Genomic DNA, 20,435 nt, shown 5'->3' with positions numbered 1-20,435 from the left:
AATAATGGTGCAGTCAAATCAAGATTAACATTTTTTTGCCTCTTATTACCTTAATTTAAGTTGAAATAAGCTTCCTCACTGCTTTTGTTGTAAACATGTAAACATTATTTGAATATGTTTATATATTTTTTATAATTTGTTTTATTGCTGTCTGATTTATGTCAATACAGCTACAGGGCTGATGCTCAATTTGTCCTCTGGGCAATGACAATAAAAGAGATTCCACTCTATTGTTTCATATATTCAGTATCCAACTGGTTTAAAGCAACACTATGCAAATGTTTTCTTTCAAACAGCAGCTTCAAAATGAGTTTGATGGCTGAATGACTGTGAATATGGAGCATGGAGCAACTTTCATTCCCACTCATCACCCTGAACGTCTGCTGTTGCTCTATGTAACTTTGGTGAGTGGGTGCAATCTCCTGTGAGAAGTGTGGAACTGACTGATAGTCGCAGATTAAATGGCCAGAATCAGATCCAACAAATTCAAGAGTAATGCTGAACTGTGGATCCGTCAAAATATGACACATTTTAAACACTCTTTTCTACATGAAAACCACCATGTGTGGCTGCAGAGGGCGCTGTTGCTCAGTAGAAGTTACATTGTTTTGCTTTAATTGGTAATTCATTTTACTGTTGACCTGCTAGTCACGCTAGTTCCTGCAGGTCAAAGCTGCTTTTGTTTTTGACTTGGACTGACTTGATGGTGACACCAGGGCAACCTTCATGTTGGACACCCACTTCCTGTAGCATCTTGACAGAGCCTCAACTTACTGTTCCCCTGACATTGGTAAACTCAAGCTCAGTGGCACTGACACCAGAATTAAACTGCTCCTAAATAAATCAAAAAGCTGCGGAGGAAAGCAGGTTGTGAATTTTAATCAGTGGAAATAATTGCAAGCTGCGTAGCCTGGGCTCTGCTGAACAAATGTTTTAGACGCGCTCTTTATCCGAGGCTCGCTGGTCTATTCAGCTGATAAACAGGGGCACTGGCAGACTGTGAGTGAATGATGTGCACGGCAGCAGTTTCCTTTGTGATTGTTAAGCTGCGTGGACTGACTGACTGTCGGGACAGTCGGTCTGGGCCCTTCACACTTGTTTCACTGTGGGGAAATGATAAAAGGTCTCAGTGAGCTCTGGGAACCACCATGAGTGTTGTTTTCTGGGATTCAGGAGAGACAGCAGAGGCCTCATTCACTAACAGCTCTCTTTGTGCTGCTGCTGTTTCATTTACAGCAGCCAGTTCCACATCTCCTCTATTGTTGATGGTCACTCACTCACTCACATCGCTTACTGGGACACTTGATGCAGTGAAGCCTTTGTCAGTGTTTTAATTTAAACCTCTGCTATTTCCTCCTTTAACAAGTTTAAATGTCTGATGTGAAAAAAGTATTTTAAAAGATCAACTCTATTCATAGTGTTATTTAATATGTTTTCATTTTAAAACTAAAACTAAAACTAAAACTTCCTGATCTACATCCAGAGTAAGTGGAAACCGTGATGTCACGCACTGGTTTGTGACCTGCAACAATCACTGCACCATTTGGACAAAACTAGCTGTCAATCACGCGGTATCCACGCCCCGATGCATACTGTGCTGAAAAATAAACATCATGATGTGTTGAAGAAGACTTGAAACAACGATAAACTCCTTTAAACATTTTCACTGATGTTATGAATCAAGTAAGAAGTAATTTTTTAGGGACTTCTTTAGAAACTTTCCACAACCAGAGGAGTCACCCTCTGGTTGATCATTTAAGAGAATACAGGTTTAAGGTACTTAACATTGGATTCACGATATAGACCTGGAGTCTATGTCTATTTTCATATGCAGTCCATGATCAATAGCACCACACCTGAAGTGAAAATATGCAAATATGCCGAATAATAATTTGATTGGTGATATGAACACTTTTCGTGGACTCGTGCCCCATAAGACTACATTTTATCCACTGACGCCATGTTGCAGCTGCCAATAAATACGATCTACTGGACCAATTATAACCATTCATTTAAACAACTACATATATAAACACAAGGCCTAGGTTGAGAAATTCTGAAATTCCCCTTTAAGTTTCCCAACAGTTTTTTAACTAAGCAAAAGAAGTTGAAGCCTGCTTTTTTATAAAATGTCAAATTTGAATGAAGTCAAAGTCTGTCTAATTTTTTTAAACGATTAAGGTCAAACCTGCAGTTACAGGACTGACTACTCAACACAAAGGAGAACGAGGGCGTTAATCTTCCTTTCTTTAATCATATTCAGGGTTTAAGTCTGGACTCTATCTGCTCCAAAAGCGACAACATTGAATTTTCACAGTGTGATTAAAAGTACGGTAGTGGAGCCAAAGGTTAGAGTCCGGGAACGGCTGATTAATCCAAATGCGCCAACACACAGGACGACTCCTTTCTCGTGTCTGTACGTTATCAGCAGGTACGAGGCCCTGAGGCGTCACGGTGACAAGGAGCAGGAGTCACTGGTGCAGACAGAGAGGAAGTGTGAGAAGAGAATATTCATTTCTCTTTTAAATGACAGACTTTACTTGAATATCTAACAGCTTAACTTTTCTGTAGATTGAAAATCACACATGAAAATAGATTTTTATAAAAGTATATCTAAGTGCATCAACTCATGTCTGCAGCTGGCTCAATGAGAGCTCCGTGAAAAAGAAATTCAGACTAACAAATGTGTATGCAGAAAACCTGACATGTACAGTACCATATCAATAAATACATTGATACCAGTTTCTGGTAAGGCACCATCTATAAAAGCACGCCCACCCACACGGTAGTATCTGTCAATCACACAGGATCCATGACCCAATGTTTTCTGTGCTTTAACGTCTATTTGACTCTTAATAGGACCATAATTTAAAAAATGGACATCATTCTGTATTAAAGAAGACTTGAAACTAGAGATTGAATTACCCTATTCATTTTCTCATAGACCTACAGTGCCTGCATAAGTATTCACCCCCTTTGAATTTCTACATTTTGTCATGGTATAACCACAGTTAAAATTTATTTCATCGAGTTTATGTAATGACACAAAATAGTCATCATTTGGAAGTGAAATATCATGGATTTACAATTATTTCAAATAAAAATCTGAAAGTGTTGAGATATGTATTCACCCTCACTGTGAAACCTAACAAGATCTGGTGCACCAATTGCATTCAGTCTTTGCAAGTCACTAATTAAAATTCACCTGTCTATTAACTAGTATAATGTTCTGCGACAGGTTTGTTGGGATCTACTGAACAAACAGCATCATGAAGCAGGCCACCACAGGTCAGGGATAAGTGTGGAGAAATAGAAGGGTTAGTTATAAAAATATCAGAGCTTGAACATCTCTAGACTAAACCATCAGAAAATGGAAAGATAGGCACAACCGCAAACCTACCAGGCACCCAAACTGAAAGTCGGACAAGGAAAATTAATCAGAGAAGCAACCAGAGGCCATGTTACTCTGAGGTGCGAGATCACAGCTGAGGTGGGAGAATCTGCACAGGACAACTATAGTCGTCTACTCCACAAATCTGCCTTGGAAGAGTAGAAGAAGCCATTGTGAAGATCAATCCTGGGTTGCAGCATGTGGAAACAGCAACATGAAGAGGTGTTTGCAGATGAGACCAAATTACTTTGCTAATAAATGCTAGTGACACACTCATCACACCATCAACAGTAACATGGTGGTTCATGCTGATGCTCTAGCAGGTCGAAATGGTCAAATAGGGAAGATGGATGGAGCCAAATAAACTTAAATCTTGGTCTGCAAGACTGAGAGGAGGTTCTTCCACAGACAGACCCTAAACATACGCCAGGCTACAGGATGGTTTGTTAAGTGTTAATGTTTAAATGGCCATCAGCCGACCCAATCAAATCTGGAGACTTTTGTTCAGACGGCTCATCAATCTGACTTTCATCTTTTTGCCAAAGAATGGACAAACCTTCCATCTCTATGCAAGCTGGTAGAACACCCCAAGACTGCATGTATTGCAGTTGACGGATAATCACCCAACAGATGTCACTTTTGTTCATTGTTGTGTAATTTATTTTCAGTACTAGCATGTTTGTTAAACGGAAAGTTATTTAAGTCTATTAATGTTCAGGAGGGGCCTGTATATAATAACTGACTTTGTTAACCAGTGGAGTCTCCCTCTGCTGGTAATTTGAGAGAGTACTGGTTTGGCTTCACTTTCTGGACACTGTATATACATATACTTATATACTATATTTTCATATAGGGTCTGTCATTATAGGCTATTGATAACAGACCTTTGTGGCTGCCAGGTTGTAGAAAATCCTCCTCCAGCACTTTTTTAATGCTACAATCATTAGTGAGACCCCTCCAGCAAACAAGTCCGCAGCTATTTATAGTTAATAAGGCATAAATAAACTGTTCTACAATAATCCAATAAGTCTACACTTGTAAACATTGATAAACAATTTTAAAATGGATTTCCGTCCAGATGTCCGGCAGCATTTCTCCGGAAAATGAGTGTTCAAACAGTTCAGTAGAGAAAAGATGAATTAAAGAGCTTCTGTTCATATTTCTGACTTATAACTGATTAAAAATTAAGTAGGTTAAATGGTTTGTTAAAAGAGTAAAACAACAAGAGTAAAACAACCATGAATTAGTTTACAAACCCTGTTTAAAAGTTGCCAGATCTATAAGTGGCACCAAAATGTTTAACCCATGTGTTTACTATGTATGAATAGCCCCTTGTGAAAACATCATGTTGTATCGTGACAGCAACATTCATCTATAACAACCAAACATGCAGATGATGTGTGACACAGGAGCATTTGATTCATTGTCCTGCTCTGAAAACCGAAGTCAGCATCACACACGGACACACACAGACAGAAGTGTGACACATAACGAGAAGTGGGAGACAATCTAAAGAGAAATGAGTAAATCACTTGAACCACATTTCAATAAGGCCATCCCTCTGGTAAACCCTGTTTATTAAACTGTGGGTCTGACAGTTTCATCCCCCAGGCCATAAGACTTTTAAACTCCTCCAATCTGTCATAACTCTGCACCTTAGCATATTTGCACTATTGCATATTTGCACTATTGCACACACTTGCACTATGGTTTTTCTTTTTTCTTTAGGTGTATATATATATTTTAGATATGTATATTTTATTTTAAATTTTAAATTTTGATTGAGCATTGTTATAAGAGAGCCTGTGACCCAAGCATTTCATTGCAAGCGACTGCTTAATGTTATCGTTGTGCATATGACAATAAACTCTTGAATCTTGAATCTTGAATCTTGACTGGAGCCTATGAGTGTGATTTATGTATTTTAAGAACCAAATGGTGAAGCTGTTGTTTGTTACATTTGTGTCAGTTTAACAGCTTCTGTGTGGAGACATGATGGGAAGTGAAACATCAGGTGTGAGAGTCAGCTGCTGCTGAACCATGAGACGGAGCATTCAGGAAACAGAGCACATCACCTGTGTTTGATGTTTTTGATTCAATTCTTTCTGCTTTTCTTTTTATCTCAAGAAAATTAACCTCTTGGCTTTAGACTGTTGCTTAGGAACAAAAAGCCCATTAGGCTTTTTATAGGAAACAAGAAAATATGTCAAATTTGAGTTAAAGTAAAAATGTGGTGTTGGACCGAATTTGTTAGCTTTACTTTGTATATTTAACAGAAACATTAGTGCATATTGAAACTAAACTGGAACTCAGCAGAGATGATACCTCTGCCAAGGTCCAACAGCCTCCTCATGAACCCACATTTCAATTCACTAGATCCAGATTTCTATTTGGATCTGCACCAAATTACACACACTCAACGTGCCCCCTAATCGTGCCTTATATTTCCATCAAGGTCCATGAACTATTCTCTGAGAAATCAACGAAAATATCTATCTCACAATGTTAAATAAAGAGAAAAACATTCCTGGATCTACCCCCCTGATCCAGATCTGTAAAGGAAATAAAATAGTGTCGAAGTTAGCCATTGAAGTTTTGGACTTGCTAGTCTGGAACACGAGACAATTTATGTCATTTCTTCCTTGGATAATGTATTAGACAATTTTGCAATATATCATTTACCAAACGATTATCCAGTTAATGAAGGAAAAAGTCGTATTCAGTTGACTGCACGAATCAACAGACATGATTAAATAAGTCAAAACCATAAACATTTTACACCAGATAAAATAATCATAAACTAGATACATCTAGTAAATTCTCAGATTAATGTTTAGTTTGAACAGCCAGACACATTCATCTTTAACCCAGCTGTTATTAGGGTTCCGTTTAATGAAAGATCAACAAGCCACGTCTGCTGGAGCCACTGTGACTTTCGTTAAGTTTGTTATTTTTCAGTCTATTTGTCCTGAGTGATATCATGATAAACCACAGACTCAATAATCGTCCACTCACATAACTTCACTGGTTCACTTACTTTGAGAGTTGCAGTCTGTCATTGCACTGGACCTTTGCTGACATGTCAGCGGTGGGAGCGAGGGTCTTGTTTTGACAGTCAGAGGAACGACTCATGTCAGCAGCTCTGATGTTCAACAGCTCGACCAGCCTCACACTCCCTCCCTGCTTCGCTGGCTCAACCATCAATGACTCTCTCCCTCTCTGTCTCTCACTTCCTCCACTTCCTCTCTCAGCGCAGCTGCACCCAGGGGTCACGCTTCTTCTTTGAGCATTTCCTGTCGTCTACCCTCTGGGAGCAGATATGACCCTGCAGATGTCACATGGCTGCTAGCTTCTTCTTTTTAAAACCCCATGAAGTAGGGCTGGGCGATATGGCCTTAAACAAATATCGCAATATTTTTAGGCTATATCGCGATAAACGATATATCTTGATATTTTGAAATCTCCTCTAAATCAGCTGTGGATCATAGAGGAAACTCTGTGTTTTCACTGTTTGTTTCTACATCAACACAGTCACTGACCTGCTGCTTCACGTGAACGTGCTCTGATCTCACTGTGTAGCGGATTGAGTGGGGGCGGACAAGTACCCCTGACTGCAGGATGCAATTCAGGGCGGTGTTCGACGTGGGCGGAGTCAAACGTTTGTCTCAAAGACACCACCTAGTGGCAGAAGCCATGCAGCACATGGACAAACGTCCATACTTCATGAACATATCATGAACACTGCTTCCTAATTAGACATGTAACACTATATTTGTAAAAAAAAAAAATCATTGCTTGTGTTTAAAGAAAGAAGGTTGAAACAATGTATTTTACTACTAGCTGAATTCAAATAAATTACAATAAAAAATTGTCGAATCCCCTATAAACAATATCAAGCTGTTTTTTAGAGGGACAGACCAGAACTGTACATACGTACATAATCAGCCTTCTAAGTATCAGCTTGTCCCTAATTTGCAGTAAAAATATTTAAGCATCTATAACCCCAGAATGTGGTGTTTTAATCTCGTTTACAAAAATTGTAATTGTTATAATGAAGTGAGGTGAAGTGTAACCTGACTCACAGTTAGAACTCATGTCGGCTGTACCATCTGCAGAAAACATCTGTTCAAGCAGCCTCAGACCAATCAGCTGAGGGTCATGGTTCACATGGTTCACAGTCCGTATAGTTTCATTTATCACACAAGTCAAACGATTCTTCACACAAAACACAAACAGAGATATTTTTTGTGGGTGTTTTAGGTCCAGACGACATTTTGGCAAATATCTTTAAACAACTATTTGCATATCAATGTAGATAAGTAAAAAAGCAGATATGTATAACGTTTGCTGCACTGAAAACATCAGACAAAACAAATCAGTTCAGTTGTTCATTTCATGCAGGACTTTTATTTGTAAGGGAGTATTTTTACATGAAAGTATTTCTGAGTACTTCTTCCACCACTGGTGTCGTCGGCTAATTCACTGATTTACAGTAAGTTACACAGAAAAAAGAGAGTCAGTCCAATGATGGAGGCTAAATCCCATGTGGATGTCTCAGCCTCACATCACCATAGAAACAGTTGCTATGGAGCACAGCATTAGAGACTAAAACAGTTATCCACAGTTATCAGGATCTGGACATGTTTAGGGCTAAAAATGAGATGTGGTACATGAGGAGAAAACATGTTTTTACATAGCTACGTTTTTATAAACTGAATACATGTTTACAACACAATCTGATCACAGCAATGAAGCAGATCATTTTTTTGTCAATCAACGGATCAATTAAACGACTCATTTTCATCTCTACTCAACATCACTACTCAACTGTGTTAGATCATCAAAGCTCATTTGTTGTGACTGTGATTGTAATTAAAATCATAATATCACAATATCAACACCAGAGAACCAGTAACACAGAGGGAGGTCAGTGTTGCACATTATGATTTATTTACTCCCTCAGCTCAGTCACCAGTCCAGCAATAAATGATCTTGTTCTGCCTCCATCTTTTCCTGCAGCTTCTGTTACCGGGCAGAGTTCATCTGCAGGTAGAAACAGCTGAGTCACTGCAGCCCTTCACTGTGTCTGTTACTGAGAAAAGCTTCCCTGCAGGATGGAGCTGCACAACTAAATCTGGTGCACATTTATATTTCAACAATACATGACTTTCTACATCTGTATTATGATTGCTGTTCTTTAGCAAGAGATTTGCTTCAATCTCTTGTTTCAACCTTGCAGATTTACAAATCTATCCCTTCATGTAAGTCCTAAATCAATCAGTTATCAGTGGCAGTGATGTTGTTCTGCAGAGTGAGTCAGGGCGTAGACGCATGCAGTCAGAAATGTGTCCGCACAGGAAGACAGTAGAGGAGCTGCAGACTTTGTATCAGCACATCCTGGACGAGAGACAGATTTGACTAAACTATTTCACTCGCACATGAAACTGTTACAGACACAGTAAGATAACTGTATCCGTATATGATTAAAGATTGAAGAGCCCACTTTTGACTACATACGACATCAGGACGTAAAGTGTATGTGCTATGACACAAGTCTCTGTTGTCCTTTGGGACGACTGCCTCAGCAGTGACTGTGGAGCAGAAATAGTTTTACTGAGAACAGGACAGAGCTGCACTGTGCTGCAGAGACACTGCAGCAGGAGTTCACTGCTTGAGTACAAATATAAAGATGTTGAAAAGATGTGGATTCACTTTTCCTAGGTTCAAGTACATTTCCAAATCTGTGTTAAGAAAAGATATGATCATGTACATATCTCTGTATCGTTTTATTGATTTTATTGCCCATTGTTATTTCTATTTTGCACTTGCTCTTTTGTCTAATTCTAATTAAGGGAATTTCCCCAATGTTCTTATTTCATCTTATCTCTTTTATTATCAAAAGAATAACAGGAAAGGGAATTATTTTTGAATAAATGTAAGCTGCCGTTTAAGACTATGCAATATAAATCTACATAATGACCGGAGATAACAGGACATGAATATCATTTAAAAAAATAAAAACCATGAAACCAATAGAATGCTGATCCTCTTATTCCTCATTATATAGAGGCACTCAAGGTTTTTAGTGCCGTCATAAGGATTCTACACCTTCATACTACACAGGTTTCGTCTTTTCTTTAATGGCAAGATCGACATTAACATAATCTCTGCAACCCCCCTGGAGAAGACAAATAAACCGACCCAGAGATCCCCCACGAGAAATAGTCTCTGGCTCTGCTCATTTTTGTTTCTCAGGTGAAAACCACGATTTAATGAGACATAATCTCTCACAGTGGGACATGTGATAAACCAGGAGTGGGAACTGTTTCAGTTTTTAGAACATCCTTCCAGCTGCTTGTGCTGCGCTCATCTTGACATGCACACAGCCAGAGGAGACCTGGGACGTACATACTAGCAGTAGTAGTTTATATTTTGTTGTTATTTTCTATGTGAATCAATTTTACTTGCAGTTAAAAATAATTGCAGTCATAAGACATTTTTGATATTTTTGATTATTTTTTGTATTTATGAATATCCTAACAAAGCAAATTGTCTCATAAATTAATTCTTCAGATCAATAAAAATCATATTGGTGGTTGACTCATAATTTTTGGCACAGAATGGATGTGACAGTCTGTGTAGTTGAGCTTTGGGACAAACAGAGACAGAAAAAACACATCCAGTGTGAAAACAGTTCACAGTGAGAACATGGCTGCATTTCCCATGAAACCACCAGACCAGTGAACCACTGTTATTTTCCGACGAGCTGTTTTTTTCACCCAAAGGGACTCGGTACAATGTCTGCGTAACACTGTCACTTTCATTTTGCATTCCTCTCCTCTCCTCCTCTCTCCTCTCCTCTCCTCCTCTCCCCTCTTCTCTCCTCTCCTCTCCTGTCCCCTCCTCCTCTCAGACATTTATTTGTTTGGATTTAAGCTCCCACAAGTCAAATGTTCCACAGAAGTCTTGTCTGACAAGTAAATCCATATTAAATCCTGCTCCTCCGTGACGATGCTGTCCCCTCTCAGGATGTGGATCTGGGTCAGACCAACATTCCCTCCAATTTCCAGACCTGGTTTGTTCTATGAGGAAACATCACAATGATTTCTAGGAGGAAGCAACACTTTCCTAAAGACTATAACTAACTAAACTGACGACTTTGTAACTGACATGGCTTTTTCGCTGTATATTTAACACTTCTGTGATGTGTTGTGACTGCATGGTGGGCAGGGAGAAGCTGTAAAGCCGGAGCTGTAGGCTGATATCAGACACCTCTAAGAAGTGTGAATATGGACGGTTTATGTCAAAACAGACCCCTGGGCTCAGAGAGGTAAATGGCCTCCATGAGAGAAACGCTGTCTGATCATTTCTATCTCTTTTTGGTCATTTTTGTCTCTTTGTCGTTGTTTTGCATCACTTTTGCATCATTTTTATGTCTCTTTGGTCACTTTGTGTCTTTGAACTGAGGTCAATATATAACAGTCAATATTTAACAGACAGAGGCTCTGGCCCAGGACCCCCCTGACCTCTCGGGCCCCCTGGCCTGTGCCTTGTGGTCCAATCGTTCATCAATTACTGCACTGATATCCCACTTAGAGAGAGGGGCAGGGGGGTGCTTATATATGCACTTTGTGCCAAAGCAACCCAGAGAGCCACTGAAATAATTCACATGCTGAGGTAGCCAGATGTCTCTGTACACACGCACGCACGCATACACATGCCCACACACACACACACCCACCCACACACAAACCATTGCCGACTTTAGCCCTGTGTCCAGATACCCTCCTCAGATTTCTCATTCACTCTTCATTAATGACACACTGTGGGGGGGTGTTTCCACACAGAGACAGACAATGTGTCAAGCTGCACAGGAGGAGGCACGAGGACTTTTATTACCTCAAAGAAGAAGAAACTCATCAAGAGACAAAATAAGCTAAATAAATAAAACACCATGTTTTTTTAAACTGCTAGCTATGTAGGAGTCACGTAATGGCCGCCGACAACAAACATCAAATTTCCATTCTGAGAAATAAAAACTAACTCAGGTAAGATGAAGCCAGATTTGAATTGTGGGTAATGTATGAAGCAATTTTTGTATGGAATAAAAACTACATTCTTCGTTCTGCTACATCAGTTCAAATACCTTTTTAAATTGTGGGGTAGTTTTACAGTTTTTACAGAAGAACAGTCTCTACACTGAAATAACATTTTATTAACTATATGAGAGTAAATATAAACACCGACCAAATAATCTTGTTAAATCTTCTCATACATTTGTCGTCTTCTGTCAAATCTACATGATAGAAATCTAAGCTGTTGATCTCTGATTTAAACAGAATACGAGTACTGGGATCAGTAACTGAACTAATCTTTTCCAAGATTTCAAAGTTTAGCGCGTATTTCCTTCCTTAATTCAGGAATATTTTAAACAGCTTTTAACTGTGAAGGCAACTGTCGCAATAATATTCAAACATACAGCCAACATTAAAGATACTTCTCTGCACCCCACTGGAAAAAACTGGATCACTCCGATCAAACAGAAACAGAGGAGAGACTTTCACACATTGGTGTGTCTGCACACATTTCTGGAGCCTAATTCCTCCCAAAGTCCAAAATCATGCAGTTTAGGTTAATTGGAGACTCTAAATTGACTGTAGGTGTGAATGTGAGTGTGAATGGCTGTTTGTCTCTGTATGTTGACTGTGTGATACACTGGTAACCTGTCCAGGTTGACCTCTCAGCCAGTGTCAGCTGGGATTGGCTCCAGCCCCCTGTGACCCTCAAAAGGATAAGTGGTACAGATGATGGATGGATGGATGGATGGATGGATGGATGGATATTATAGTGATCATGAACCTCAGTTTTAGAGGAGAGAGAGCGAGCAGCAACATTTACAAGTCCCTGCAGAAAGTCTATTTTTGCAAAGAGCCAATAAAATGTTATTGACTGCATCTTTAAATTACAGTCCTCTCTTTTTTGGCAGGATGTGCAGTCAGTCAGTGAAGTGTATCACAAGGTTATGAAGGTGTTTTTATTCCACTATAATTAAATGGTGACAGGATTCATTGATTCTCTTTAGCATAAAGGTTTTATTCAAAACTGTGGATCAGCTGGTAAATCCTGCTCCTCATTGTGACTCAGTTAAAAGTTTTTTTAACTTATCTTTTTTAATTTGAGATTTTCTCTCATTTTACACGAAATTCATTTGTTTTTAAAATTGAATGATTTTATGATTTGTCCGTTTTGCTGCCTTGTGTGAAACATGTGGTGTGAAACATGTGGGCCTCATCCTTCAGAGGAATCCGTCTTCATATTCTATATTCTGCACCGCAGCCACATAGCTAGCTTGTTAGGTTCGTCACTGATGTGTAATGAATCCTGGGATAGGTTGGCCCGGGAAAGATCCACCTGTCGAAGCCTTTGTTGCTCAGGAATTAGAGGATGCATTTGTCGACCGTGCTTAAAGGAGCCTTCGAAGTGGGACTGTCTGGTCACGCCACTGTGACGTAATCAGTCTTCAAATGCAGCCTCCAAATGATGAACCCCCTGAGTCCAGACAGACTAGAGAAAAAAGCTCTGTAAACTAAGCGTACCTTTATTCTTATTTATACAAATCAAATAAAGCTTAATTTCCAAATCACTTTTATTGGTGAAGGTTACAAACAACAACAAGCTACAACGTGTTTCAGCAGAACTCAATGGACAGAGAGATAGTTTGAGCTGCTGCTCATCAGAAAGGAGATTAACTCTCAGGATTTTGAATCTGTGTGGTTAAAAGTCTAAATCTGGCAAATAATTTATATATTTTTTTAATCCAATCATTATGACTGATTTGTAACCTGCCCTGTGTTCTCTCTCTGCTGCAGTCAAAATGTTTTCAATGAAAAAATACTCCAACAATCATCTCACAACATGAAAGAAATGTTCTTTATAGGTCTTACATGGAGATAATGATTCTGCCTGGTTACGTTGTTTTGTGGGGATAAAAATAAATCAATCATAAACTAAAGGGTGTGGTTTCATGCCTCTCTGTATCCAAATCAGGCTCCTAAATTTGAGAGGATTCTGCTCATTATTACAGATGAAGGTTTTTTGTTTCACTGGTTGAAATTCATAAATGTGAATAAATGTCTTTCCCACAGAGACACGTGTGATCTCACTGCCCACACACAGACATTTTGTCCATGTTCACATTTGAATCATGTCAGTGTAAAGTGATGCTTGGATCCCAATCGTACACCTCATGCAGAGAGAAACCTGCCTGAGAGTGAAACACAAACCTGCTCATTCTTCTCTCCAAACAAAACCACTGAAAAGTAAAACTAAACACACACACACACACACACACACACACACACACACACACACACACACACACACACACACACACACACACACACACACACACACACACACACACACACACACACACACACACACACACACACACACACACACACACACACACTCACAGCGCTGTGGAAATGTTAATGACTGTGGCTGCAGATACTAGAGCTCAACGAGCAGCTAGAGGAAAACAGAAACACAACACTCTACCTGAGGACACCAAAGACTTAAAAAGACCAAAACCAAAGACGTGAGGAAGAAAAAAGCAGATAATGGTAAATTTCTAAGAACAAGGAAAAGTGAAGATTGTTGAGAAGCAGCAAAGTGTAAATATGTCTGTGACATATTCACAGACATGTTCACTCACTGCCAATAACACATGCAGGTATATACACACCAGATGTCACATAGAGTTGAATCAACAATCTCCATCAAGAAAACGGGAATAATAATGATTAATCTGCTATTAATCGACTATTTACTCATTTGATTAAATAATCACTGTGATCTTTAGAAAGAAAATCATCAAAAAAACAATCAGTACCGCAACAAGTTCATTATAAATTATCTTCAAATTATTCCGATATTTTAGGCCTTACTTGAACAGAATGTGTGTGTGTGTGTGTGTGTGTGTGTGTGTGTGTGTGTGTGTGTGTGTGTGTGTGTGTGTGTGTGTGTGTGTGTGTGTGTGTGTGTGTGTGTGTTATAGGCACAAACAGGTGACCTCTATGATTCATTTTCTGTTGAGTAACTAATGAAATAATCAACTAATTGTTTCAGCTCCAGACTCATCCATTCATTCATCAGGAGACTCACCGGCTCTGCCCTTTACAACTGCTGTGATCCATATTTTGATATTAAAAACAATAAATCAAATGATGATGTCCAGAGGAGGAGTCACCAACAGAGAACAATCCCTTGAATCTGCAGCTTCCCTCACCTTCACAGACATCTTACTCATCGTTCGTCTAGTCTGTAGATTTACAGTTCTGGTTCATTCTCGCTGCTCTTAAATCAGCTGTTTTCAGGGAAAAAACACTAAAAGTCCACTTTACACCACTTGCTCAGCACCACAACCACACACACACACACACAAGGTGACAGTATTTTCAGCAGCAACAGAGTCTGATATTTCCATCAGAAGCTGGAGGAGGTAAATGGACAGAATTCATCTCATGTTGTTCTAGTCTCCTTGACAACTTAACGTGCTTTACAGAACAATTCACATTCACCCATTCTCACACATTCAGAGCGCTTCTGTACACAGCACTTTTTTCTCTCATACGCTGTCAGCACAGTTGTCAAGTGTCTTGCATTAGGACATTTCTGCATGCAGACTGGAGGAGCCGGGGATTTAACCAACAACCATCTGGTTAGTGGACAACCTGCTCTACCTGCTGAGCAACAGTCGCCCCACTTATATTCACCCAGTGGTTGGAAACATGACCCCAAATGAATAATAATGTTGTCTTATAACTTGGACTGGCTGTGTAAGATGTCTGTAAACAAGTTCAACACCTTTTATCGGCTGTACCCAAAAAAGAGTGAACCCATGAAGTCACTGTTATCATGTCGGTGTGGGGGGGGATGCTGAGTTTGTGTTGAACGGTACCTGAAGCAGACAGTGTGCCATTCACTGTTGAGGGCCTGGAGGTACTGCTCATCGTAGATCCTCTGTTTGCATCCCGCACAGACGGGCAAACTTCCTCCTGCTGCAACAACAACAACAACACGTCCATGATCACACTGCATGTACACAATGACTCCTGTACAGGTTTTATAGCTTGTTACTGTGAGCTTTAAATCAACAGCAGTTCTGATGATGAGACGTAGTTATTGCTGATGTGTGTTTGCGTGTGAGAGTTATCTCTGTTCTCATCACGCCTTCAATGCAAATCACCACCGCTGGTTCATAAAGTCATAAAGTGACTGGAGCTGCAGGAGGAAAAGATTTCAACATAACACAAAAACCACAGTGTTCGACAATTCATCGCTACTGACAAACCAACACAACACACACGTATGGGAAACCAGGGTTGTGGATAAAGATCCTAAAATAAAGATCTCGTTTTCAACTGATAAAGTTTCTCCTCTGAATTGAGCACAGTCTGATAACAACTGATTCCATAAATGAGACGACCACAAATCCCTCCTCCCATCTTCTAATGAGGAAAATGTTAATTATGATTAGAGTGTCAGGAAAAAAAGCAATTTGGGAAAGTTAGAAAAACTGTGAGTGTCGAAGCAGCTGCAGCACACAGTAGATGTTGCTGCAGCTCATTTGACTAAGAACATGTCTGGTATCAGCAAGACTAATCAGTTACAGAGGACTTGATGATTACTTCTGTTTCCCCTGCATTACATGGACACGAAGCAAAAGCTTCATTCCTCATTATTTTCCCCTCTTGTTTACACTCAAACCCGAGGATGCGTCATTGAGCAGTTGGTAACTGTCGTATGTTGATGACACAAAATGCTGTGAAAACTTCAATAGGACGTTATAATACCATTAATACGTATATATGAATGAGACTAAGGCTGAAATACACCTATATTCAATTATTGCTTTTTCTGACCTTTTTCAGGTTTATCAGAAAATGCTGTTTACATGAAAGTATCTTATTCAGACTATTGTCTAAATCTAGTTCATATCAATTTATTGGTCTCCATGTAAACGTGTCTATTATTTTAGCTGAGCTCCTGCACTTTCACAGTCAGAGGCCGTTATTTAAAGTTATGAGAATGTCTGAAAACCTGAATCTGCCGTCGAAAGCAACACGACGAACATCATACAACAGAGCGGTATCCCATGTAGAGTGAAACCACCCATAACACAAGAGAAGGTGCATCATTAGGTCCTTTTAAGTGCATGCACAACTTGTACATATGCGGCATCAAAAAAACAGCTGAAACAACACCTCTGCCTCCAGCATCTAAACATCTGGATACCGGTGCCAGCGTATCGATAACACACAGTGATCGAAGGTTTTAATTGTCAGCGTTTAGGTCTGAAACGTGTGTTGGCAGAGGTTTTGTGCGATCAGCTCATTTCTGTGATGAGTGAGTGCTGCTGCGGTCCCGCTCGTGTTTTATTGATCAGATCCATACTGAGGGAGGTCCAGTTTGCTCCTGTGCCTGTTCTCTTCCTCTCCTTTCACCCTCACCTCTTTATCCATTATCTCCCTGACGGCCGTGTCCACTTAACCTCTGCTGTCAGCACATACCTCAGGAAAGTCAAACAAACACACCTGCGTTCACACACACACACACACACACACACACACACACACACACACACACACACACACACACACACACACACACACACACACACACACACACACACACAGTATGTATGACTAGTGCAGGCATAGGAATATGTTCTCCACCCGTATCTCACGCAAACATTCTTCTTTCACACGAGCTGAACTCACTGTGATGCAACGTGACTCGTCACATAAAAGATCCATTGTTGAGTTCAGTGAACCTGACTGGCAGCTACAGTCACAGTATCTCATCAGAACTGAAACTAAGTGATCATGACAGTATAAGACAATATCAATAATTATCACTATATGACTTTCATCAGTAGAAATATAACAAAAATCAAATATATATATTTTTTAAACATTATGCTATATGCATTGTGTAAGCACAGGTAGGAGGTGTAACACATGATTTGTAAAATGTTTTGCTGTTTAAGTGTCATCCTCTGCTCATAAAGAAGAGTTTAAAACCACAACCTCCACCCAAAGGAACAATCATACTTACTATTGACTGATATGAACATTTTATATCATTTAATCTTTGTCCACATCATTCAGCCCGAATAAGACCAAAGCCTCTTCTAGAGCAAGAAATACAAGAAAGAAATAGGCAATAATTCACAGCTTGAAAAGTAAAGATTAGAGAAAGTGTAAAAATCGTCCCTTTTGAAATTTGTACTTTCGTCTTTAAATAAAATTGCAACCTCTCAAATGTATCTGCTCGTACAGTAGAGTCCAGACTAGAGATGTTCTGATACCAGCATAAGAAATGTCTCCAGACGACTACGCAAATCTACTGATCCCCTACCACGTCTTCGAAATATATTAGTTTACACCCACATAAAACTGCAATTTACCATTGTAAAAGTATTTACCAGTGGCAGCATAACCCAACTGCTGTTTTAGTAGCACTAGCCAGAGCTAGCTAACATATTCAGAAATATTTCATGCTGGAAAGTCCCCACATATTTAACTTTTTGTTTTGTTTTCATAAATAATTCATTCATTACAGCTGTATAACATATTTTTTTGGTATTAATTTTTTTCCTGGTCATCCATGTCCCCCATGTAGTTGCTCTATGTCCTCATAGGGGGACCCACCCCTCAGTTTGAGACCCACTGCTCTAAAGTAATATGGTCTATTTAAAAAATAAAATATCTGGGTGAGTTTTTTCATCTTTTAACCAATAGATGTGCAGCTCCACACCAGGAAAACGTCCCAACAACATTACATCAGTGAGACTCTAACTTTATCTACATGTATTTACTCTATTTATTAGGTGATGTAATGTTTACATGACACACCCACAGAGTCTCAGTGTATGTTATTAATCTGTCAACATGTTCATCAGTAGAGTTCATGTGAGTGGAGATGAGGAGTGTCCCTGTGTGGAGGTGAACACACTAACATGATGGTGCATCCTCTCAGAGAGAAAACATGGCTTCAGCTGCAGAACAATATGAACCTGACGCTCCCTGCACACACACAGACACACACACACACACACACAGACACACACACACACACACACATCCTCCATCTGCTCATCACGCACATTCAACCACACCTTCACTGAGAGATGGTGGTAAAAAGCATGTTTGGTCTGCAGCCATTCTCTGAGGAGCATGTTTAGAGGATGCCCCGCTGCCCCTGCACCTCCATCCGGCCGCCAATACCACACAGGCAGCCTCTCCTTCTCTCCTCTCCTTCTCTCCTCTCACCTTCCTCCTCTCCCATGCGTTCGTCCTTCCACGTGCAGCAGAGCAGCATCAACCTCATTCACTCTCCGGTCAGAGAGCCAGCCGCCTCTGGTCCACAGATTACCGGTATCCGACCACCTCCACCGCCGCTGCGTCCGTGTGTCGGCCCCGCTCTGCTTCCTCCTTCCCTCGCTGCCTCCTGCGGCGCTTCATTCAAGAGACAGGCCGACCAATGGAAACGCAGAGCCGGCGAGAGGAAGACACGCAGCGACCAACCAGCGTCGATCCCCGGGTTATTAATGCAGAGAGGCGGGGTGGAGCAGAGGAGGAGGGGGAGGAGGAGGGAGATAGTGCAGTGCAGTAAAGAACTCTGTTGGTGTTGCACTATGCAGAACAGGACATATAGAGGAAAATAATAATAACAACAGAAATAATAATAATAATAATAATTGTTATTATTATTAACTTTATTTATACACTTTTCTTACCAATGATCTTTGCTTTACATGGAGGAACCAATGAGAATAACACGATGGGACATGAGCAGAGAGAAGAGAAAAAATAAAAGTAGGATTAATTAGATCATTAGGATTAATCAGGGCTAGTCAGAAACTATTTGTCATGTGTAAAGGTTTAAATAAATAGATTAACACTCAGAGACACATCCACCAAAGTCCAACAGCCCCTCATGAAATCACAGTTACATTCACTAGATCCAGATTGTTTTTTGGACTTTTTCATCATGAATTATTATTAATTATGTTGGAAAATGTCCCATCTCACAAAGTTAACAAAACTGACGACAACATTTATGGAGTTGCCTTTTAATCTGGATCAGCACCAAAATGTCATGGCTTCTTGAAGGATGCCTCATTCTCCAAGTTTCATGTGGTTGAAGATGGTTAGTCCCGCCCACTTTGTACAGTTTCCGTAGTGTAGTGGTTATCACGTTCGCCTCACACGCGAAAGGTCCCCGGTTCGAGACCGGGCGGAAACACTTTATTTATCTTTCAGTACAGACATTTTCTATGTTCATATGTTGTATCAACCCTTGAACACTAACTTAACTTTTAACTCAACTCTGCAGCAGTGGTCTCTGTAATTTCATGATTTCTGTGAAATCCAGTTCACTGTATATATTCTGTTTACAATGTACATAATTGTTTTATTCCAAATACTTGTTTTTATAGTTCCTTATATTTTTAAGAATTGCATGTTTACTTATTACTTTATTCATATATTTTGACTGTTGCAGCAACATGGCAATTTTCCCCGCAGTGACACTAATAAAGGATTATCTTACATCTTATCTCATCTCACAGACAGGGGTGACAACATATAAAGAAATGTTTTAAGAGGGATTAAGGAGAAACTTAAGACTGGTCTTTGTAATGTCAAATGGGAAGTGAGTTTCATAACATGGGGGCTCTGACAGCATAAAGCTCAGTCACCCGTTGTTACAAGGTGAAACCTGGGAGCAGCCAGCTGGGCTCCATCCACAGACCTCAGCAGTCAGAGGACACGTACTAGGTCAGTGAATCTGAGCGGTAACTGGTTGCAAGGGCATTGAAGGGTTTAAGAGTTTTACAATCAATATGACGTTTAACAGGGAGCAAGTGTAGAGAGAAGTGTTAATGTTCCTTTAATAGATCTAAAATAGGTTTGTAGTTTAGTTTTATCATCCTGCAGCTCCATAGTGTTTCTGAACTGGGACATTACTTGACTAT

The 20,435-nt window shown here is 39.9% G+C and overlaps 1 protein-coding gene and 1 non-coding gene across 3 annotated transcripts in view; one reads left to right on the top strand and one right to left on the bottom strand.

The window, feature by feature from the left end:
* limk1a (LIM domain kinase 1a) overlaps positions 1 to 18,912 on the bottom strand; it is a 56,336-nt gene extending 37,424 nt beyond the window's left edge. The window contains exons 1-2 of one of the 2 annotated variants that reach the window (XM_035154918.1): positions 18,730 to 18,912; positions 15,354 to 15,453 (exon numbers count right to left, since the gene is read on the bottom strand). In XM_035154918.1, the coding sequence (XP_035010809.1) occupies positions 15,354 to 15,453; positions 18,730 to 18,787 (158 nt within the window). In that variant the 5' untranslated portion in view covers positions 18,788 to 18,912. Of the gene's footprint in view, positions 1 to 6,428; positions 6,608 to 15,353; positions 15,454 to 18,729 lie in introns of those variants that run through there. The other variant, XM_035154917.1, reaches the window with a different exon arrangement.
* Positions 18,913 to 19,632: 720 nt separating this feature from the next.
* Positions 19,633 to 19,705, top strand: trnav-cac. The gene has a single exon. It is a non-coding gene; the product is annotated as a tRNA-Val (tRNA).
* Positions 19,706 to 20,435: the final 730 nt, after the last annotated feature.

This window comes from Hippoglossus stenolepis, chromosome 4, assembly GCF_022539355.2.
Source record: "Hippoglossus stenolepis isolate QCI-W04-F060 chromosome 4, HSTE1.2, whole genome shotgun sequence".
NCBI lineage: Eukaryota > Metazoa > Chordata > Actinopteri > Pleuronectiformes > Pleuronectidae > Hippoglossus > Hippoglossus stenolepis.
The sequence above is the reverse complement of the archived record's forward strand: the minus strand, read 5'-3'. Positions and strand labels throughout refer to the sequence as shown.